This window comes from Rhinolophus hipposideros, assembly GCF_964194185.1.
Source record: "Rhinolophus hipposideros genome assembly, chromosome: 21".
Lineage (NCBI taxonomy): Eukaryota > Metazoa > Chordata > Mammalia > Chiroptera > Rhinolophidae > Rhinolophus > Rhinolophus hipposideros.
In genome coordinates, this window is record NC_138067.1 from 32,622,799 (window position 1) to 32,646,407 (window position 23,609).

The following is a 23,609-nucleotide window of genomic DNA, read 5'->3' on the forward strand; positions in this document are numbered from 1 at the left end:
GTTTTTATATACTGACCATTATCCTGTATCATTGCTAAATTCACTTGTTTTAGGGAGCTTTTCTGTGGGTTTTTTTTTTCCAAAGTGTACGTGGTCATATTGTTTTTAAATAAAGAATTTTACTTCCTATTAAATTTCTATATCATACTTTGCTGCACTGGCTAGGATCTCCTTTTCAGTGTATTATTTTTTATATTTTTGCCCTGTTTCTGATCTCCGGGTGATAGCATCCAGTCTTTCACCATTAAGTATGATGTTAGCTATAAAGTTTTCATAGATGCTCTTTGTCAGGTCAGAAAAGTTCCCTTCTTTTCCTTATTTCGTGAGAGTTTTTATCATGAGTAGGCATTGAATTTTCACATGCTTTTCGTGTATCTACTTGAGATGATCTTACGGTTTTTCTTCTTGATTCTGTTGTTACAGTGCTTTAACACTGATGGATTTCTAACACTAAACTAACTGTGCATTTGTTGTAATATTCCTGACTTGATCACAGTGTATTATTGCTTTTTATGTAGTTTCTTGGTTTGATTTGCTAATCTTTAGTTAAGGGTTTTTGCATCTGTGTTTATGAGGTGTATTAGTCTGTAGTTTTCTTTTTGACATGCTTTCTGTTTTGTTATCAGGATAATGCTAGCTTCAAAAAGTGAGCTGGGAAGTCATCTCTCATTTTCTGAAAGTGTTTCTATATTTTTGTCTTAAATACTTGATAGAATTTGCCAGTGAAGCCATCTGAGTTTAGGTTTTAGTTATGAATTCAATTTCTTTAATAAATATAGACCCTTGATAAATGTAGACCTCCTTGAGTCAGTGTTGTTTAATTTGTATCTCTCAAATGGTTTTTCCTTTTCATCTAAATTCTAGAATATATTAGCGTAGTACTTTTATAATGTTCCGTGTTATCTTTTAAATGTCTGCAGGTCCACATGACATTTGGGTGCCGTGTCTCCTTGGGCTCCTCTGGTCTGTGAGAGGTTCTTAGGTTTTTCTTGTTTTTATGACTTTTTAAGTAGTGCTGGTCGGGTGTTTTATAGACTGTCCCTCAGTTGGGATTTGTCTGGTGCCTTTCTCATGGTTAGACGGGGATTGGGGGTTTGGGGGAGGAGGACCACAGAGGTGAAGTGTGCTTTCCAGTGCATCTCATCAAGGGTGTGTGCCGTCTCCATGCCTTGTCACTGCTGGTGTTGACGTGGCTCACCGGCTGAGGGATATTTGTCAGGTTTCTCCGCAGTGCAGCTGCTATCCTCCCCCCACGCCTTCCATCCTGTGCTCTTTGGGAGGATGTCACTTAGCATGGTCCCCACCTACCGAATGGGGCGTCCTGCTCCACCTCCTATAAGGTGGAACATCTACACACACTATTTGTTGTTCTTAATGGGAGATTTGTCTCCTCTTCCTCACTTACTAATTTAGTCAATCATTTATATCAGTATGGACTCATGGATATTTATTTTATACTTTGGGTTAGAATCCGATACAGATAGTTCCCAACTTACCCTGGTCTGACTTAACGATTTTTCAACTTCACAAAATAGAGCAAAAACGATGTGCATTCAGTAGAAACCATGCTACTTGGAGTTTTGAATTTTGATCTTTTCCTGGGCTAGTGATACGCACTGTGAGATTCTCTCGTGACGCTAGGCAGTGGCAGCGAGCTGTAGCTCCTACTCAGCTGCACCATCAGGAGGGTCAGCAGCTAACACTGTACAGTATATTCACGGTGTTAGATGATTTGCCCAACTGTAGGCCAGTGTGAGTGTTTGAGTACGTATAAAGCAGGCTGGGCGAAGCTGTGGTGTTCAGTATACCATCTTTCCCCGAAAAGAAGAGCTAGCCGGACAGTCAGCTCTAATGCATCTTTTGGAGCAAAAATTAATATAAGACCTTGTCTTATTATACTATACTATAATTCTGGGCATGGTATGATATGATATGATATGATATGATATGATACCAGGTCTTATATTACTTTTTGCTCCAAAAGATGCCTTAGAGCTGATTGTCCAGCCAGGTCTTCTTTTCGGGGAAACACGGTAGGTAGGTGAGGTCTATTAAGTGAATTTTCCACTTATGATAGTTTTGACTTACAGTGGGTTTATTGGGACGTAACCCTGTCATAGTAAGTCAAGGAGCATCTGTACTACTTCATTTTGTGGCGTTAATTGTTCCAGCTTTGGCCATTGGGAGCGCCCTCAGGTGGCTCCTGAGGCCTTTGACACCCCCCACCCCAACACTGTGGGATTTGTTTGGTCGGAGCTCTTCCTCACTTTCTGGCACCACAAGATGCTCCAGGCTCATCTTGTATGTGCACTGTCCCCGTCCCAGAGTCGGCCATTTCTCCCTGTATTGGAAAATGGTGTTAGAGACTAGACTGGGTACCAGGTGACTTCTTGAGTGTTCAGAGTGTCCCCCGCCCTCAGGGCATGTTCTTGTGCAAGTCAAATGCAGGTATCTTGCTCCTTCATGCGCTGATGGAGGGCCTACTCCCCCCTGAGAGCCAGTGCTGTCATTCAAGTTTCCCTTTCCCACTTGTTGTCACTAGCAGTTATTTCTGTAGCTCCTTGGAAAGAAGAAAAAATACGCATTCCTAACCAATGTGCTCTTCTCTTGATTTGAACTATTGGGTTGAATTCACAGAAATTTGTTACCATGCAAGCATGGCTCCTCTGGGGTAGGGCGAGGTGCAGGTTAGAACCTGAGCCTGCTACAGTCTGTCTGCTTCAGAATCTTCTTTGTCAATCAGCTGGTTTTTGAAGTTAGCTGTGTTAGGTTATCCTCATTTCTTTGATGTAGTTGGACAGGTTGGTTTTATACTTACGTTTTGCTCATCTCATTAGATATTGGAAAGAATTTTATTTTTCTTAAGATTTTATTGGGGAAGGGGAACGGGGGGAACAGTGTGTACTTCCAGGGCTTTTTTTTCCAAGTCAAGTTGTCCTTTTTTTTAATCTTAGTTGTGGAGGGTGCCGTTCAGCTTCAAGTTGTCCTTTCAGTCTTACTTGAGGAGGGTGCAGCTCAGCTCCAGGTCCAGTTGCCCTTGCTAGTTGCAGGGAGCGCAGCCCACCATCCCTTGCGGGAGTCGAACTGGCAACCTTGTGGTTGAGAGGACACGCTCCAACCAACTGAGCCATCCATGAGCTCAGCTGCAGCTCAGCTCAAGGTGCCGAGTTCAATGTTAGTTGCAGGGGGCGCTGCCCACCATCCCTTGCGGGACTCGAGGAGTTGAACTGGCGACCTGTGGTTGAGAGCCCAATGGCCCATGTGGGAATCAGACCAGTGCCCTGCGGCATTGGGAGCATGGAGCTCCAACCTCCTGAGCCACCTGGCCAGCCCCTGGAAAGAAATTTTTAATGCTAATTTATTCCAATCCCTAAGAGTATTTTTTTGGATCCTGGTTGTTACGACTTCTTAACCTTTAATCTACAAGCAATAGAAATAAACATTTGAAAACAAATTTTAGTAAATGTTTCATTTGAGTGCTTGGTGTATTGATGGGGTAACATGAACTGCGTGGTAAAGACTCCCCGATACTTGGGGGTCGACACCATGGAAGATAGCTCAAGGCCGCATGGGCGTTTCTGGGCCTCCCATGGCTCTCTCCTGGTTGGCCCTGCTGCTGGTGCCTTCCATGTGTGCTCTGCCATCCCCTAAAGCCTCAGGGTCCTCCGTCTGGGAAAGGAAAGATTGGAGAAGGCATATCCCATTCTTAAAACGCTGGCCTGGGAGAGACACACCTCTCTCCAGTTTATATCCCACCCACAAGCACTTGTCCCAGGGCAGTGTTTGCAGAGAACACTGGAACTGTAGCGTGGCTGCGTAGTGGCTCCCAGGGACAGGATCACCCTATGAAAAGGGGCAGGGGCTCGTGGTGGACCCCAGCCCACCTGCCTATCTCAGGCTTGGGGACCTCGGAGTATCTGACTAACTGAGAATTGCTACTCCCTCCTACCCCCCTTTCTGCCCTTGTTGAAACTCCAAGACTGGTAAACAATGCTGTTTGTGTAAGTACATGACACTGAACTGAATAGTTTCTTACTTTATTGTGACCCAGGTTCTGTGTGCTATGCAGGAATAGCACTGTAAGAGCCAACGGGAGAACAGGTACTTAGAGAACAAATACCTGGGGGGTTTTAGAAGAACCTGTCAACATGTTTTCTTATAAGTAGAAAGCAGAAGAAGTTGCTTGAGGTTCTTGCTGGTTTGCTTTGGTTAAGTGAGAGTTTTTCTTTGAGGTGTGTCACTGTTGATGATGGATCCGACCTGGTGGCACTTGGTTTGTTATTTCCTAGATGAGCTTTTTGCTTGGGTTAAATGCTTTCGGTGCTTGTGGAAGTTTTCCTTGATCTTTGGGAATTGGAAAGAAGGAAGGACTGTGCTGCTTGTACAAACCTGATTCTCCCAGGGGACTCCATTCTGCATGGGAACTTAAGAAGTGTTTCTGAAAACTCTTGGGTAAGGATGGAGGATATAGGCATGACTCTTACCTCCCCGCACCTCACCTTTTGCATGGCAGACTTGTTAATTGATGTTGGCCCATCCCCCTGAGCTAGCAACAACCTCAAATCTGAATCCCCATGTGTGTGTTTCAGGTAGATGGAGCTGGCTCCAAAGAGTAAACTGGTTTGACTATCCTGGTTCTAAGGGGTTTTCTCTGTTAGTGCACAGTGAGAGGTGTGTGTATGTGTCTGCATGCATGTGTATGTACATTCAGAATCCAGTTATAAGCCCCTGAAATCTGTATAGGGGTTTTGCAGATTCTGAGTGAGAGTTCCTACAAAATTCTCTAAGAGTACACCAATCTGACACCCCCAGTTCTTCTGTAGAGCTTGGATGCAGCCTCCGGTCCACCTGACCCTTCTCTGTCTGTCCCAGGTCTGCATGTGCGTGTTGTTGAGCTCTCTGCACATCAGACACTGACCTGTCAAGTGTTGGCTGGTCCTGTCCTGGTGTCGTCGTCCCCGTTCCCCCCATCCCCCACATCCTTGCCTGTACTAGACCACTGTATGGGCTCTAAACCCTCTGGTTCAACCCGACTATTTTTGTCCAACTCGTTTTTAATTTTTCTTTTGTAATAAAAGTGGCAAATGCAAACTTGTGAAAAATAGTTTAAATCCTGTATTTTTCAAGGAGAGGATTTTTTGATGTCTTTTATTTTGGGTTTTTTGTTGTTGTTGTTTTTTTGTTTTTACACGGACTTGAATTAAGCCCCTAAGTGTCCATTTAAGTAATAGTGCATTTTGTATGACTGATGAGCAAAGGGGGCAGAAAATTTGATGTTTTAAAGTAGTAATACAAGTACTTGTAATGTCACAAAGCAGTTTCCTAAAACTGAAGAGAAGTTGATGTCCGCACTGTAAGGGCAGCTTGGAAAATGTTTGCCATGACAACTCTGTAAGCTGAAGATACTTTATTTTAAATCCTTCAAAATGTATCTAAAAGCAAAAGAACTGAAATGCCCAAACACGGAAAGGGTAAATTGTAGCTGTAACTGAAATAGAATTATTTCTGCTCTTGACTCATAAGTGGCTAAGAGTATGAGAGATACTTGGTTTGAAATCCAGGCTCTGTCACCTATAAACGGTGAGAACTTGGGCAAATTGGTACCTTTCCTAAGCATCAGTTTCTTCATCAGTACAACGAGAATGAAAGTCACAAGCTAGGCTTTCTGTGAATGAGATCATACATGTAGGTGCTTAGTAAACCCTGTGAGGTTTAAAAAATTAATAATATTAATGCTGGTTGTTCACTGACTGTCTAGTATTGGCCGGGCCTCATGGTACGTGCTAGACTCACACCGGTAAGCCCCCAGGATTCATGATCACCCTCAGTATCTTTCAGAATTCCACTGGATGACAGCGTCCTAGGCTGTCCTCGGCGCCATGTTTGCAGGATTCTGTTCTGGCTTGTGATTCTTGGCCTTTTTTCTTTTAGCAGTCGGACTGGCAGCATGCGACCAAAGAATCTAGAGGCAACAGCCAGAGGCTTGCACTCAGATATGAGGCTTGTTCTTGAATTCATTCATTCATGTCTTAAACGCACAGCTTGACCGTGTACTGGGCATTCAGCTGAGCAGTTGGGATACACCATTGACCAAAACAGACGAAAACATCCCTGTACAGGGATGTCCAGTTACTAAACTGAACTGTAGTAAGTGAACTGGGTAGTAGGCCGGAAGGTGCTGAGTGCTGTGGGGAAACCAGTGAGCAGAGCACATTCGTGCTTCTTATTATAGGTTTGTGTAATTTGTGTTGTTGTTTTAAACCAGAAGCACCCATCAGAATCACCTGGGGGAATTGTTGTTGTTTTGGTTTTATAAAGGCCCAGGCTGTCTGGGAATGGGCCCTCGCTTCCCCTGGAACTTCTGATATTCCAGAAGTTGGGGGCTGTAGACTCCTGCTTCCCTGATGGTGGTTAAGATTGTTGGCCCTGCTGCTTGAGGACTTCGGGCTCAAATCTAACTTCGTCACTTCGCAGCGGTGTGGCTTGGGCAGGTTATTGGCCTGTGTGTGCGGTGGGCTGCTCATCTCTGCAGGGAAGGTACTGCAGGGCCCCCTCAGGCTTCCAGGGTTGAAGGACTCCTTTGCCACAGAGCACTTAGCAGTTCCGTTGTCCTGACTGCCCCTGCTGGAGTCTGTGTGGTCCTGCGCTCAAGGCCACTGTCCTCAAGGAGCAATAGTGCTTGTTCTGCCCCAGCCCGCAGGGCCAAGCTCTAGGGCGTTTTACTTCTGAATGGTGCTGTATTTAGACAAGAGTTTTCAACTTGTGTAATTCGCATAATCTTAAGAGTTAAGCAAGAATATTCCGCTTGTGAATTAGCATAATAGAATTAAAACAATCAGGACAGCCTGTGGGTCTAGCTGCTTTCCTTTTCCTTAATTTTGGTTAAGTTTTTATTTCACAGGCGCTTAAACCACAAAGGTAGAGATAATGATTTAAGAGTGTGAAGGAATGTATTGAACACAAAAGAAAGTTTTTAAAAAACAAAATGACTGAGGGATAGATAAATTGATCAATGGAACAGAATAGAGAGCCCAGAAATAGACCCTCACTAATATGCCCCCAACTAGTGTTTGCCAAAGGTGCAAAAGCAGTTCCATGGAGGAAGGACAGACTTTTAACAAATGGTGCTGGAAGAATTGGGCATCCACAGGCAAAATTAAAGAACCTCAATGTCAGTCTCACAACTTGAACAGAAATTAATTTAAAATGGATCACAGATTTAAATGTAAATGTGAAACTGAGAAACCTTTAGATGGAAACACAGGAGAAAATTCTTGAGCTTAGGTGTTAGGCAAAGACTTCTTAGACTTGACACCACCAGCATAAAAAGATAAATTGGACTTGATCAAAATAAGAAACTTATGCTCTGTGAAAGACCTGCTAGGAGGATGAAACGACAAGCCACAGACTAGGAGAAAACATTTGCAAACCACTTATCTGACAAAAAGACTAGCATCTAGAATAAAGAACTCTTCAAAACTCAACAGTAAATAAACAATACAATTAGAAAATGGGCCAAAAAAACCACAGTGAGATAATCACTCCACACCTACCAGAATGGCTAAATAAAAAAATAGTGACACCACCAAATAAATGCTGACGAGGATGTGGAGAAACTGGATCACTCCTCCATTGCTGGTGGGAATGTAAAATGGTGCAGCCACTGTGGAACAGTCTGGCGGTATTTTATAAAGCTAAGCATGTCCTTGCCATATGGCCCAGTAATCACATTCTTGGGCATTTGTCCCAGAGAAATGAAAACTTTTGTTCACACAAACCTCTTCATGGATGCCCATGGCAGCTTTATTTGTAATATCCCAAAGCTCCAAACACCCCAGATGCCCTTCTGTGGGTGAAAGGTTAAACAAACCGGTACACCTGGAAACAAACACGCGCGCCTGGACAAACATGCAGCAACAACACAGAGTGAGCTGCTGACATGTGCTGCCACTTGGATGACCTCGGGGACATTGTGCAGAGTGCCAAAAGCCAGTCTCAAACGGTCATGTGCTGTATGCTTCCATGCCTGTAACTTTCTCGAAATGTTGGAACTATAGATGGAGAATAGGTTAGTGGTTGTTGGGGGACAAGGTGGGACGGGAGGGTGGCAGTGGAGCAGCACACAGATGTTCGCACGGTGTCAGGTGCCTTGAAGCCCTCACACCACATGCACGTGCGCAGAAACTGGTGAAACGTGAATGAGGCCTGTAGTCTCATTAGCAGTATTGTTCCGATTCCACTTTCCTACGTTTCGTATTGAACCACAGGTTATAGGATGTCACCACTGGGGACACAGGACTTGATGTACTTCTTTTATAACTTCCTGTGGATCTATAATTATTTCAGAATGTATCAGGGTTCAACCATAGAAGCAGAACCAATAGGAGATACATGTGACAGAGAGAGAGAGAGACAGAGAGAGAGAGAGAGAGACAGAGACAGAGAGAGAGAGAGAGCGAGAGAGAGAGAGCCCCCATGAGAGATTGATCACATGGGATTGGCCTACACGGCTGTGGCGGCAGCCAAAGCATGTCGGAAGTATATAGGTCAGGTGGACAGGAAGGGAAGATCGCGGTTAGCTGGCAGAGCTGTTTGGAGTCTCCAAGACCAGGGAAAGCCTAAACCTCCCTTCCAACGTTCCATCTGATTAGGCCACGCCCACCCAGCATCATCTTTCGTTTGAATAACTTAACACCACCACGTAGACTTTTAATCACATCTGTAAAATCCCTTCACAGCAGTACCCAGATGAATGTCTGATTGAATGACTGGGGGCTGTAATTCAGCCAGTCAAGAAACTTAATATTGTGACAATGTTTCCATATCAACCCTTAGATAACTGCTTCATTCTTCTTAATATGATATACCCTGTTTCCCCGAAAGTAAGACCTAGCCAATCAGCTCTAATGTGCCTTTTGTAGCAAAAATTAATATAAGATCCGGTATTATATTATGGTCTTATATTATAGTAAAATAAGACTGGGGCTTATATTAATTTTTGCTCCAAAGGACTCATTAGAGCTGATTGCCCAGCTAGGTCTTATTTTTGGGGAAACGTGGTAGATGTTACATAATTTTTAAAAAATGAAATTCTTTTCGTTCTTTTGTAATACAATTTGAGGTTGACATAAATTGCATTACTAGAAAGGGTGTAATTTCTGGCATATTGTAATACTGATATTTGAAAACAAAATGGATTCATTGCTCTTTAAATGTTTTCATTATAATATAAATACCGTCATCCATTTAAAAAATCCCATGAATAAACTTTCGACAGCCAAATTTTGCATTGTTCCTTTGCTTTTGGAACTTTGATTCCCGTTTTTTCCCTCACAAAATTTTATCCTGTCAACCAGGCTGTCACACTCGTTTGCATCACAAATAGGGATAGAAATTGAAGCTGAAATGTTTATTTCCTGTAACTGGAAGACTCCAAGGGTTAAAAAAGCTCTTCTGTATTGAGTTCTCATTATAATTGTTAGTCACAGTCGAACACAACACAAATGTTTATCACTCGTTTATAATGAATTCTTAATAACAGTATTGTGAATGTATTTTTGAGATGGATGTGGATTTAGTTTTAGTTAATTTCCGAACCCCACGATGATTATGACACCGCTTAAAATGAGATAGGGTTCATGTTGGTTCTTTTTCTCTTTTCAGTTTTTACAGTTTTAAGTTCTGAGAAACTTTGTTCCCATAAGTAAATATGTGGGAAAGGAAGGAGTTCCTCAGTTCCTCAGTTCTTTACGTTACATGCCAAAAATTGTAGTGGTCTATCATCAGAAATTATTTTTGATGATCTGTGAGTTGAATATTTAACTAGATCCTGTCAGTTTTGTTGAAAGTGAAAAATTTTGGAGCAGTAACTCACTGAAGGGTTTTCCAGTCAGTCAGTGGAAGCATTGCTATATTTCAGACTGGCACCGTGTTTGTACCTTAGGTGTTCATTTCCTGGATGGACAGTGCGTCTGAGTATAATTAGAGTGAGGTAATTTTTTTTTTTTAAAGTGGGAAAAGAGTTTTGTGAAAGGGAACAAACACGTTGACTAGAGGCATTCTCCCTAGGAGAATCGTTTTTAGGAAATAGAACATTCTGGAAAGTCAGGATTGGAAATTGAATTGCTGAGAGCTGTCCACACCCAGGAACCTCTTGGAAGCCTTGGGGTACCTCTAGGACTACAATTATTCCAGCTTGAAGCTGGCCTCTGAACAGTATTTCCTTGATCTTAATAAGAATCTTCAGGGGAAAAAGGTATGTTTAGTGAAACAACTTCCAGATGAGCATGAATAAATTTTAACCTATGTATTTCTTGCAGGACTTCTCAGACCGTTAATGTGATAACGTCCATTAGGGAACTACTTTCTACTCAGTAGACCCTCATGGAATGAGAGAGGGCCTGGGCAGGGTATGTGTGTGGGATCCTAGGGGACACTAGTGTTCCATGGAATACACTTTGGAAATACCAAATGTGTGCAAACTATCTTGTCTCCTGTTTTGATATATGAGGAACATGAAATCGTCAGCCTGTATGTGACCACAGTACCGAGTCAGAGGTCACCTAGGTTACTCGCGAGCCTGACCTGTGGCTAGGTCATCAGGGTTTGGTGGGTGACTTTAGGTATCGCCAAAGAACAAGTAGAATAATTGAAAAAATGTATATATACACCTTTGAGTGAAGTGCAGTTGCTGATCATGCTCTTATTTTCGAAGGCCAGTGGTCCTGCCATTTACTTGGGTAGGAAGTGGAGCCATTTGTGCACTGATGTTTGGCCGGCGGTTAACAGCCGTGCGGCTGTGACAGTGGACTGGATTTTCACGTGTGCTGTTGGTCACGTGAAATCTTCTGTGTAAAGGCGATGTTTCCTCAGAGTTGTGTCTTGGAGTGTGAAATCCAAGAATGACACTTTTTTCAGGTAATACTGCTGTGCATTTCAAGTGCTTGTTCTGGCACTCTGACCTCCACAGGCAAACTCTCAAGTTTCCTAGGGCAGTAAGCGCTGAGGGCTAGAAGATTAATGACTGGGAAGTCTCAGTGAGTGTGTGCCTTGAGATAAGCTGTTGGCTGCTGGTGAACATATAGTGCGTCCTCTCTAGGAAGGTGCCGGTGAGGGCGCCGTTCTTTCCTGGGATCATTTGCCTTCAAAGCAAAACCCTGAGGCCCTTTGGTCGTGGTTCCCGGTGCTCTCGCAGCCGAACCTGGAGGCAATCAGTGCCGTGTGGCCCACTCACAGGCCCTCAATTGTGATTGCCCTTTTCTTTCCAAAGCAGCACGAACATTTTGGGATGATACTGATTAAATGCAGCGGTTATGAAAGCCTAGATTTGTCAAGTAGGAATCCATTGGAATGGGATGAGTAAAAATATCAAGCTGTTTTTCATGCAAACATGCTACTTTAGAACTCATGTTAACTGCATAATAACAACTTGTGATAGCTCGATCTTTATATGTTCTATATAAAGATTTAAATATTTTTAACTCAGCTTTACCATTATTATCCCGTTGTGCAAACTGAGAATGCCAACAATGAGGAAGGTTAAACTCTATTAAAAAAATCCCCATCTCCAGTTTATTCTGTGCTCAGTGGTAACTGTATATTGCTTTAAATGTGGTTTCTGCTTGGGGCCACCTCCCTCCCTTAGGGCCGGTCATTGGGAGCTGACTGTATTAAATTACTCTTATGCACTCTGACAATGAATGTTGTTGTTTTAAGGTCTTCTTTTTCTTTGTGATTCTTTTGTTCCCTAGCGTCGTCCCCCAGACTACAGTAATACTCAACAGTGATCGGCAGAACGCCATTGTAGCCAAGATGGAAGACCCCTTGAGCAGCAGGGCACCGGATTCCCTGGAAAATATCATTAGCAAGTCAGTAGCCACAACACCAACCCCACCTTTCACTGCCTCTGCCACCGTGATGAGTCCCCTCCAGGACAAATCAGCGTTCCGAGCCAGGCACAGTCGGGCATTTCTGTCCTCACGTGGGTTGAGCACAACAGGCTCTGCCCACCGTTCTTGGCGGTGGGGAGGGCTGTGCCATGCTGCGGGCCCAAGTCCCTACGGACGAGCTGGAGAAGGGCGAGCGCTTCAAGGAGAGGCGGCGTTTGGGACTGTTGTGTCTAGTGTAGCGTGTGGTATCGGGACATTGCGCTGTGTTTTCACAACACTCAGTCAAGCCCTTATCCTCTTATCTGTTCACGGCTTACTCACCTCTGGATATCTGTCTGTCCAGAAGCGTGTCAGGTCAACGGACACCCTCGTGTAAGTTTGCTTACTTATGGTGGTGCCACTTATGGTGGAAGCTTTTCGAGGTGATGGCTTTTTTCTCACACCTTTTTCATTTGAGGTATTTTGTTTGTAACCTTTGTCAGAATGGAAGTGCAAAAAGGCATCGTTGCCACCCTTGTGTGACTGTGCAGTCTGTCGCAGGTGGCCCTGCCTAGCAGCCTGGGCCCAGCTTTTCCTGACAACATGCCTCCAAGAGGGCTGTTTTTGTTTCCGTGTCTTCACAGAGTACTGTTTTGCCTTTTCTCTCGGTCTCCTTTGCAGATTGTTCCTCTTCCAGCTACGTCCTGTTTTCTTTATTGTTGTAGCCCAGGCCTCTGGGAGCCCAGCTGTGCCGTTGAAGGTGGGGCGAAGGGAGAAAAGGTGGTGAAGTCCGGGTGTCAGGGACTCAGAGGCTGGGGAGATCTGGCCAGTGGAGAAGAGGCGGGGTGAGGCGTGCCTCTCGCGTGGCCTGGGTGCAGGTCAGCCGTCAGAGTCTGAGCCTTTAGGAGCCAGGTCAGCTTGGACAGGCCTCTGCAGAATCAAGTCCAGAAAGTGTAGTTCCCTCCTCTGGGTAGAGCCAGGATTTGAAACCCGTTTTGATGTGTAAACAAGGAAATTGTGCTTCTCTCCCCTTTCTCAGTCCACGTGAAGTGATGTTGAGAGGGTTATTAAAAAGGCGAGCAGCACATCTCTGGATATTTTTTTTTGAGCACTTTTTGGAGCTGGCCTTTGTCTTTCTGGTAGTATCTCATTGCTCCTGGTGGTGGTGAGCACCTTAGGAGATTCTCTCCTTAGGAGATTCTTGACTGGCTTTTTAAACCTAATTTAGTGGGTTTTGTCAGTGGGAATAACGGAGTGATAACTGCATTTTCACCGACTTGAGTCATTTCTAGAATGTCTAAGTATGGAGTGGATTGGGTCAGTGGAAGTCTCTAGGCGTACTTCCTCTTAATTTAGTCTTTCCCCTTGATGTAAAAGTTACTCTTTAAAAGTTACTCTTACACAAATGTCAACACTTTGTAGGAATACCTGTGATCGAAAAGCGACATTTAGGCCTTCAGTCATGGTGAGCTGTGATTTTACTTCATGATATAAACAGTTTTTTAAACTTCTAAAATTTACAGTGTGTTTCAACCCCAGACTATTTCCTGGCATTAAATTGCTATTAATCTTAGTAGAAGGAGCTGCATGGGAAGACTTGTGACCCCCTGCTCTGCGTGAAGTTAGTCTCTGATAAGGGAAGGCCAGAACATTGCAGTGACTCAGTGCTCATCTCGGCTGTGCTGCTCTCACAACCTTGGTGGTGTTTTTGTTTCCCCGCTCAGTGCGGTTCCTGGGCGTCGGCAGAACACCATCGTGGTGAAGGTGCCAGGACAAGAAGACAGCCACAATGAGGACGGGGAGAGCGGATCGGAGGCCAGCGACTCCGTTTCCACCTGTGGACAGTCAGGGAGTCAGAACATCGGAAACAACGTCACCCTCATCACCCTGAACTCAGAAGGTGCGCCCGCAAAGCCTTTCCTTTCCTTTTCCCGAACCGCAATAGGTACAGTTCCCCCAGACACGCACTTCTTTTTGGAAGAATAATACATGTTTATTGTTTTTCAAAAGTGACAAAATAGAAAAATGATGAAGAAAGTGAAAATAACCTGGAAAATTCCACATGTGTAGATCTCTAAATCTTCCAGGCTTTTTTTTCTGTGTTAACGCACACACTGATTTATGATTTTATAACTCACTTTTTTCCACTGCATAGTAGAAATCTTCCCACGTTCACACAGATTTCCATACACGTTGTCAGTCAGTTTCACTTACTTAATCAACTGCTGGCGGCTTTCTTCTGAGGGACAGTTGTAACTTGTATGACGAGTAGTGTAACGAGCAGTACTGTCTGGGACGACAGGTCTGTCCGTGGCTCTCTGAGGAGGGCCTAGTGTGGACTCGCAGAGGTGATAGCACATTCAAGTCGGTCCACGCCACGAGCTGTGCCACCTCTTCCAGTGAGATTGAGAGGGAACTGTGTGGTGTGGCTGTGAGCCTCTAAGTGAACCCATTTCACCCACACTGGGGTTTCTGTCCCCCCTTCCTCTCCCCTGCCAGGGTCTGAGGTGTACTCTCACCTGGCCCTTGGTCTGTGTGGCCGGCCTGGTGTACCCTTCAAAGGATTCCTGCCACCTGGCACCTTTGTTATACCTTTGGTGGCTAACTTAATGCTTCCCAAACAGGACTTATTACAGCATGGAGAGAAAGGAGAGAGAACTCAGACAAATTTAGTATTGTTACAGAGTTCAAAAGCCTATAATTCCCTCACTAGTCAAAACTCGTGAGGTGTTTCTGCTTCAACATCTGAGTTATTGATTTTTCCTAAAAACACAAGGTAGATTTTTCTACTGAGTAAAGATCATCCTGCTAGAAAGACTTGTCACCATATCTAAAACATTGAAAACTGGTTTCCTCGAAATGTTGTTCACCTCTAACTTAAATTGCTAGGAGTGGGATGGCAGAATAAGGTGGAAAGCGAAGAGCATTAGGGGCAACCTTTTCTTAAAATTGAGTTCTAATTTACATACCATACAATTCATCATTTTAAAGTATGCACTTAAGTGGTTTTTAGTATATTCACGAAGTTATGCAACCATCACCACTATCTAATTCCAGAATATTGTCATCACCACAAAAAGAAACTCCATAGTAGTTACTCCCAATTCTTCCTTCCCCCAGCTCCTGGCAACCACTAATCTACTTTCTGTCTCTATGGATTTAACTACTGTGGACATTTTGTATAAATGGAATCATATGATGTCATCCATGTTGTAGCAGTCTTCAGTATTTCATTCCTTTTTATGGCTGAATAATATTCTACCGTATGGGTAGACTGCATTTTATTTATCCACTCATCTGTTGATGGACGCTTGGTTTCCACTTTTTGACTATTATGCGTAGTGCGGTTGTGAACATTTGTGTATAGGTTTCTTTGTGGCTGTATGTATTCATTTTTCTTGGGTCGATTGATACCTGGGAGTGAAATTGCTGGGTCGGGGTGACTAGTTTTTTTATACATTAAATTTGAGGAAAAGAGCGATGCTGCTGATTTCATCCTCATGGATATTACATGAAATCACATTTGCAACAATTGCAGCGATAACTAATTGTTTTTACTCTTTTTTCATGATGATTTTGGGTAAATACCCACCAGATCTGGCTACCCACTTTAGGCCGACCATTTGTTTGGTTTTAACTGCATCAGCTTAGATACATAACATTTCATAATTTTGGGAAAGTCGTGGGTTATCATAAAAGCAAAAAATTTTAACTTTTAAATGTTTGTTTCTTAATGCAATATGATCAATATGAAATATACTGCAGTGGGGGAAACCGCAGACTGACACTAAAATGAACAAAAAGGAATCAAAATTTGAGCTTTTATTAGTATTATTAAGATCTGTAAGAAAAAATATGGGTTCTTTTGTATCTGATTCTAAATTATTTAAATGTGAGATGATATACTTTGTGTAAAACATTTTTCTTTAGCAGAGGCTTTGAGCAAAGTTTTATAACCACCTTTAAAACTAATTGCTTCCGTTAAACGTGACTGATATACAACGCAGGTTGTTAGGATTGGGGCAAATTAGAGAAATTTTTCTGATTTTAAATTTTGTTTTATTTTGCAGAAGAGGTTATCATTCAGAACCATTCTATTTTCCCATTAGGTGAAACATTCTGTAAAAGATCTGTTTTATTGACTCTGTCCTTGGGAATGTCTCCCCCAGCCGTTTCAGTGTTATGAAAACTCAAGTTGAGCTGCCTTAGTTGGCACGGTGGTTTGGGGAAGGTGGGAGTCATCTTTAAGTGACTGCTGTGTATGTAATGTTGGAAAAAGAGCTAATCCATTAATGTCTCTTGTATCAGATTTACTATTGACCTGTAGTGGCATCATCTGTTAAACATTTCTGTGAGATTTATGAATACACTGAAAATTGGATTAGCTGTTTCCCTGTTGCGTCCTCCCCCAAGACTAGAACAGCTTGCTCAACTGGAGAGAATGTCAAGTCAGCTAGTTTATATTAGAGAAGCATTATTAATATGCAAAGTGCTAAAGGGCTATAAGCTCATCTTTAGATTGAGTCATTTTAATTCCTGGTAAGAGCCTAGAGCTGTAACAAGACAGATTGTTCTTATCTTCTTATAAAATTGTTTCAGTGCCTGAAGTTTTGGAAAACCACAGGTTTCAAAATGGTTACTTTTGAAGAATTCCAAATGGTTTGCATGAATTGACATGCAGTTTTATATCAAATTTGGAGTTACTGTATTATTCTGTGAAGGTATTGTATCATTTTATCCTAGTATTTTGCTTAGGCAGTTCCGTCTGTGGCATAAACTACATAAGAAAGAAATGCTAACTGTTGAGAGCAGTGAACAATAAACTTGTTCCTTAGTTCTTGTTCCTGTCTTCCCTTGGAGGTTTTGGTCTTTGTGTACTTCTGGGTTAAGTACTGAAAGTGTGGTGGGTATAATCCTTCAAAGATTAAGCTGGCTAATTGAGTTAGAGAAACAAATTAGCAAAAAAAGGAACCGAAAAATGGGATCTGTTCATTAATGAAGGGATTTAGAGTCTTAATGAAGAGTTTAAGCTCCTGCTGTTTATTATGCATTTGATAATTCTCACAAAACTTGACTAATCCTACGTATAAAATGTTGGGTACTTAATTTTAGTGGGGAAGGGTTGTACTTCAGGTATAATTGAATAAATATCAGAGGTTGTCTTCATGAGTGTTCCAAATCCCAGTCAGTATACTTACTGACTTCTATGGTAACTATCTGTGATGTTCTCAGTGGGGGTGGTGAAATGCAGTCTGGGAGAAGCAGTTCATTTTGTGAGGGTGGTAAGTCACAGTAACAGGGGGATGGACATGTTCTCCAGGATGTTCATGGTGCCAGAGGCTCCAAAATAAGATGGATACAAATTGCTGTGTTCACAAAACATCAGCCGTACATACACAAAGAGGGACATTTAGCAGAAGAACATTTCTTGAGAGTTTATTTCCATAGTTTATTTTATATATAAAATTTTTTTGCATACATTTTTTTGTGGTAACATTAAAACATATTTTATCGGCCATTATCAATTGGATGCTACTAACAATAGGATTACAAAGAGGTTAGCGACCAAAATTAAATGAAGTTAATAAAGAGAAACTAGAAACTAGTATAAGAATGCCAATGGATCTTTGACATGACCCTATAGTGAGTGCTAAGCTTATCCTGGATCTGAGAAACGGGGCTGGCAAGGCGATCCAGAACAGTGCCTGGGGAGGTGACACCATTTCGATGTCTCATGCTGAGTTTCAGAATGGACAGGTGACACTGATTAGAGCCACCCTGTCTGTGCCCCCTCCTTTATGCCAAGGCACCCTTTCACACCTGCCTTAGTCGTGGTTGAGCTCACGATGACATCCCTGCTCAGCAGGCAGGAATTCACAGGGAAAGAGGCCCGTCTGGTCTGGCCCTGCCCTGCAGTCGAGGGCTTGCCCTCCCAGCTGGTGGCATCCCGGCCTGAGTAGGTGGCCTTGGCTGTCAGTCAGTGGTGTGGTCATGCAGTTTCTGTGGAATGTGCTCATATTGGTGGGGAAAGAATTGGCTTCAGTACCAAAAACCGTTTGTTTTTTTCCCTTTTCTTGTATCACGATCCTATGTGTAACTCAACCATCTTGAATTGCCAGTTGAAAAACCACAGATTATCAGTCTGTTTATAGTTTAAAGATGGTACATCACTCCCCAATACGCATGGGTATTTGGGCTGCAGGTACAAAGTTAACTGTGTGTAAAACCAGAAAGGTGGACCTTCGGTTTTTATAGGTTGGTTGGAGGGGTAGAGTGTTATTCACTCTCACTGGAAGTGTCACGTGGGGATGAGGTTCACAGTTAGACTGTAAACACCTTCATGTATAAGGGCTCAGAAATTGGTGCCAAATTCTAAGTACTGTGTGATCCAGTTCTGGGAGGACTGGCCCAGCAGGGTGTGTTTTGAAAAGCCTCCTTCTGCTCATTCCTGGCCTGGTCTCTCCCCAGCCTGCGGGCTCCCCTGGTCCTCACCTCCGGCACCTCGTCCATCACTGAAAAAGCTGCAGTCCTTCTTCTCCGGGCTCGTCCTTTCACTCCAGAGTTAATGACGTTTGCTCCAGAGATTGTCTGGTGTAGAAAAGGGATGTGGGGAAGGTGATGTTTCATTGAAACATTTGAAGTGTGAGCTGGGAGCACTGCGGAGTGAGGGTCAGAGGAGAGGTATATGAACACTGGGTTTCGGGCGCAGCTCAAGCATGGATGGAGCACTTGGGTTTCAAAAACTTGTCGATGAATTTAGAGCTGGGAAAGAGCAGTCCAGTGATTGGCCTGAACAAGGATTTAATCCCATTTCGGAAATGACTCATAAATACCTTGTACTCCCTGTGTTAATGTTTGACCCAACACATTTCCAGAAGTAGCTTCTGTGACTGACCAGCCCCGCGGCCTCCAAAGGCACGCTGAACAGTGTCGTGCGCTCCTGCCGCCTCAGAGCCCCAAGTGCATCAGGGCAAAGGGTCAGAGGCCTCCCTCGTATCCCTTTCCAGTTGTTCCCTCTTACATGTACTGATGCATTTGTGCTGCATGACACGTCACCACCAACGTAGTGGATCTTACAGCACTGTTTATTATCTCATAGGTCTGGAGAGCAGATGTCTGCTCGGGCTCACGAGGCCTCTGTCAAGGTGTCGAGTGTGCTGGGCTTGTGTCTGGAGGCGCTGGGGAAGATCTGCCTCCAAGCTCATTTAGGGTGTTGGCAGGTTTGGGTTCTCGGAGTTCTAGGACCAGTGCCCCTGTTTTCTTGATGGCTCTTGGCCAGGGACTGTGCTCAGGTTCTTGCCCTGTGGCCCCTCTGTCTTACAGCGGAGATCTCTCTTGTCCCCATGACCCTCTGACAAGTCCATTGCCCCCCTCTGCCACCAGCAGAGAAGATTCTGTTGTGATAAGGCTCACATGATTGGCTCACCCAGAGACTCTCCCTCACCCTAAGGTCAACTGGTGAGTGGCTTTAGTGATACCTGTGGGATCCTTTTGCCTTGTGACATAATTGTGGGCAGAGGTCATGGGGCCATCTTAGAATTCTGCCCACCACAGACACTGGGCATGCTGGCTTTAGTGTGAGCACCGTGGTGTGTGTAGCTATGTGGTGTACTGCATTCTGGCTGTGTAGACAGGATTCTCCTAGAGCAGGCTTCTCAGTCTTCTAACCCCTGACTCCTTTGGGAAACATGAAAGATCTGAACGTTGGAGAGTTCAGAACAAATGAATATCGTACTGATCTGTGTCTTTTCAGACTGCACGTGTCCTTTTGTGATATGAGATGTCTTGTCCCTTCACTCCTGCCCCCACTCTCGCTTAGTGACATTGACTGCTCTCCTGGGGAAGTCTTGCAGTGAGTCAGGCCCTGGCTCTCTCTGTGCCTTCTCCTCGTGGACGTGGCGGAGAGTCTGAGGACTTTTACAAGAATATTTCAGAGACGGGAATGATCATAATTATGATGCTGATGAGTTAACTGATAGCAAAGAAATGTAAAAGCAGAAGAATTGTGCACATAATTTAAACTGCAGCCTATCACCGCCTGCAGAAGCACAGAGGGTAGATGGAGGGAGGCCCGGGCAGGACGTGAATTGCGGGGTGAGGACACACTGAGGCTGTACTTTAGCTCGAGCTCCCTTTCCTCCGTTCGGATGGTCGTTAGCCAGCAGGTTGTCCGTGGTTCCCGTGACAGGGAACTCGGGCCGTGGCCAGTGTGCAGAGGACTTCCAGGATGGTGGAATCGTGTTTTCACTTTAAGAAATGTTTCACTGTTACTGGTAAAATCTTTATAATACGATTGTTGATCTAAAACATCTCACTCAAAAAACAAAGCAAAACAAAGCAAAAATAGTGCATACCAGAAACCTATTTTAAAAGAAAACAGCAGAATGTACCATTTCTAAGTTGAAATCTCTGTAATTTGTAGTTTGTGGAATGTCAATCTTACAGATTTCTCAAATTCTCTTTCATGTAGTTATCAAATCCTGATTGCACAGGAGGGTGACCTGTTAGGAGGCCACCTGGGGTCACAGTTGTCGTCTTGATGTGTAGGCATGCCATAGTTCAGAACATGCCATGCTTTTTCCTTTTCTTTTAATCATTCTGCCCCCTTTCCCATCCCAAATAGTCATTAAATACCCACTGATACATGGTTGGGATGAAGACCTTTCTGAAGCAGCTATGTATGACATCATAGAAGTTTAGCTAGCAGAGAGCAATAGCTGACATGCTGTGACAAGTGTGGCTTTCTTTTTACATAAATAAAAATAGCCCCGAGGATCCTGGAATACTGCAATATATGATTCTTTTATGGGGCAGAGCATTGTAAGTAGTGCAACAATAAAATGTTTCATGTACTGCATAGGATTCTTCCTCTCCACCTCCAGTGGAAGGAATTCATTATTTGCAATTACGGTGACTCCACATCCTGGCTTTGAAAACACTCTGAGCCATGATGTACGTATGTAGTAACGCAGCCTGAAAGGGTTCAGGACACTGGCAGTGTATTCTCTGTGGATTTATCCTGTATTACCTTTCATGTTTGAAATCATTTCTTCCATTTTATGCAGTTTGTTGCTTTCAAAATTCATAAACAGTTTGAGCAGGCCTTTACAAAAGCCAGAGGAAAGTTAATTTGGAGGATAGATGGGAAATACAACCTGACGCCACCTCATGCCCTGAATCTGTTCCCTGAAGACTTTCCTGGAGACGATGGAGGCTGACCGTGAGGAACTAAATTGAAGTGAAGTTCATTGTGTTGTAGAATTGACCCCATGTTCCGAGTCTTGAAACAACTGTGTAGCATTTAGTGAATCATAAAGTATTGCCCTCTTTTGGTTTGTTTGTTATCCTCTGGGTAGAGGCACTTCTCATGGCTGCAAGTAACTGAATATGTCGTCTCTGTGATAGCTACCGGACTAGCTGCTATAGGCAGCCCTCAGCGAGGGTGTGGGGGCGTTCTGGGAGCAGAGGTGGCAGAACTGGAACCCACAGGTGTGTCCAAGCAGCACGTTTGCAGGAAGTGGGGCCCTGCTCCCTTGCCCTTTCCCATCAGAGTTGCCAACTCTGAGAGGACTTGTGGGGCGGGAGAGGGACCCCACGGGCAAAACCACTTTGTTTTTGGAAAGAGCCGAGGTGGCAAGTTAGGCTTGACTGGTGCGAGATGGCATTTGGAGTGACGGGTTACCTTCTAGACTGTCCAGCCTTGCCCTTTAGGAGCTCATTCATGCATAAGATGTGTGCAGAGCTGCTGTCCACAGGACGTGGGTTTTGCTGTTTATATATCGAATCAGTTTGCTTAGCAGAGAGCTAAGTGTCCATGTTTGCTTAGCAGAGAGCTCCAGAGTTGCAATAATGCATGTGAAGGCCCAGCACATAGTAGGTGCTGAGTAAATACTGCCTTATCTTTGTCTCACATGAATAGCGCTTGTCCCGGGAAGAGAGATTTGTTTTGGTCTAGGCCCTGGGATGGCAGAGTGACTGGGAACCAAGGCTGACTGGTATTGTTGGCAGGAATGTGCGTCATGATCTCAGGAGAACGTATGTGCGTATGTATGTGTGCATGTATGTCAACAAGAGGGGAAGGAAGCATAACAGCAGCTGGTTGTGTTTCTTGCTTTAAACTTGATGACCACGAGAGCGTGGTCCTCCTTTTCATTTCATTTTCCTGGCACCAAAATAGAACCTCAAAACAAATATGTGTATTCTCAGCTGTTTTAACGGCAAGAAACTTCAAGTTACTGCTGAAGGGTTTTCATTACAATAGGTTTTTTTAGAAGTGCCAGTTAATTTCATTGAATATTTAAATGATTGTAATAGAAAGCAAGTTTATTTTTCTTATAATCTGGTAGTTTTCAAATAAAGCTACTAGAATCTGTCCCTTGTTTCAGATGCCAAAACTGGACCAAGTGATTTTAGTAAAATAAATACGTCCTTTCTGAATTGTCAAAAGGCGAATTTCTCAAATTTCTCAAATATTTATGTGGGCAAGTACTCTGTCTTGTTTTCCATTTGAAAGACATGATTCATTGTCACTGGTGAGAAGCAGGGATCCAGAGTGGGCTCCGGCTCCAAGTTGGAGGTGAGTTAGGGCTGCAGGGGAGCAGAGCTGAGTCAGCCGGTGCGCCCAGCATGACCTGGGTGCGAAATGCGCACCCAGCGTCCCTGGTGAGGCTCTTCTTGCCAAGGGGCTCAGAGGTGCTCCCCAGAGCCCCACGGATGGTGATGGTGGAGCCCTGGTCCTCTCTTCCCTCTCGGATGGATCCCTTGTTCCCATAGCAATGATTTTTCACCTCTGGGTTGGTCAGAATTGCTGCAACCTCTGTTTCTTAACCACCTAGCCTGGACTTCTTGCTTGAGAGATGACCACACAACTGCAGTTCCCAGGGCATATAAGTCAAGTCAGGAATGAATAAATTATAAATGGGTTATTTAAAATGCCTTTTAAACTCTTGAGATATTTGCTTGAAATAAAGTTTCTGGATAATTTCCAGTGTTAGCAGAGAACTGTAAGTCATTGTTTTCTGGAGTGATAAGGGAGGGACAATAAGGAAAGTTAATTTTTAGACTGATTTGCTATTTTTTGGGGGGGTGGGGGGATGGACGGACAGTATTCCCTGAAATAATAACTACTGTAGGAGTTTAAAATGACATCTTTCATCCTCCAGAATATTCTGGTTACATTTCCGAAAGTCCATCTGCTTAGCACTGAGGCTGGGCTTTCATCTGTAGGCAGGCGTCAGCAGGGAGCAGGGCTGCAGTGGGACACTGAAGCTTACTTCCTGATGGTCGGCCCAGTGAGGACACAGCCCCTGAGGGAAAATACCTGCCTTTGTATGTGTGTTTCCTGCATTCCTATAGATGGAATGTCACAGCGCCAGCCTGCTGGTGTGTTTTCTCCCTTGTTGCTGGAACTGTGAGGCTCTCTAAAGTGTGACTTTTGGAAGGAGGATAGCTCTTTCTCCCACATGTCACTGAGCACCGGGGTAAAGTACAGGGTTTGGACATGGTGAGGTGCTCCTAGTACAGGTGTGTGAGCATCAGAAGCCCCCTTGCTTCGGGGCCCTACCCCACAGCCTGTGATTTGTGAGGCTGGGCAGGGCCTGGACGCCGAGGTGCCAGTGGGAGACCTCACGGTGCAGATAGTGTGACTTCGGTGGAAGAAGAGGACGGGGTGCGGAGGGCAGCTTGATAGGAAGCTGTTTCTTGGGGCTCGAGGAAGAATCGAGATTCACGGCGAGTTTATGG

The 23,609-nt window shown here is 44.0% G+C and overlaps 1 protein-coding gene across 12 annotated transcripts in view; it reads left to right on the top strand.

Annotated features, from left to right (window-relative positions):
• The window catches only part of BANP (BTG3 associated nuclear protein), a 118,265-nt gene that overhangs the window by 40,669 nt on the left and 53,987 nt on the right, over positions 1-23,609 (top strand). For 9 of the 12 annotated variants that reach the window (XR_013992231.1, XR_013992232.1, XM_081032998.1 and 6 more), the window contains 2 exons: positions 11,751-11,867; positions 13,592-13,767. Coding sequence is in view for 10 of the 12 variants with exons in the window: in XM_081032998.1 (XP_080889124.1) it covers positions 11,751-11,867; positions 13,592-13,767 (293 nt within the window). In the remaining 2 variants the exon portion in view is untranslated. The remainder of the gene's footprint in view (positions 1-11,750; positions 11,868-13,591; positions 13,768-23,609) is intronic. The other 3 variants (XM_081032992.1, XM_081032991.1, XM_081032993.1) reach the window with 1 other exon arrangement.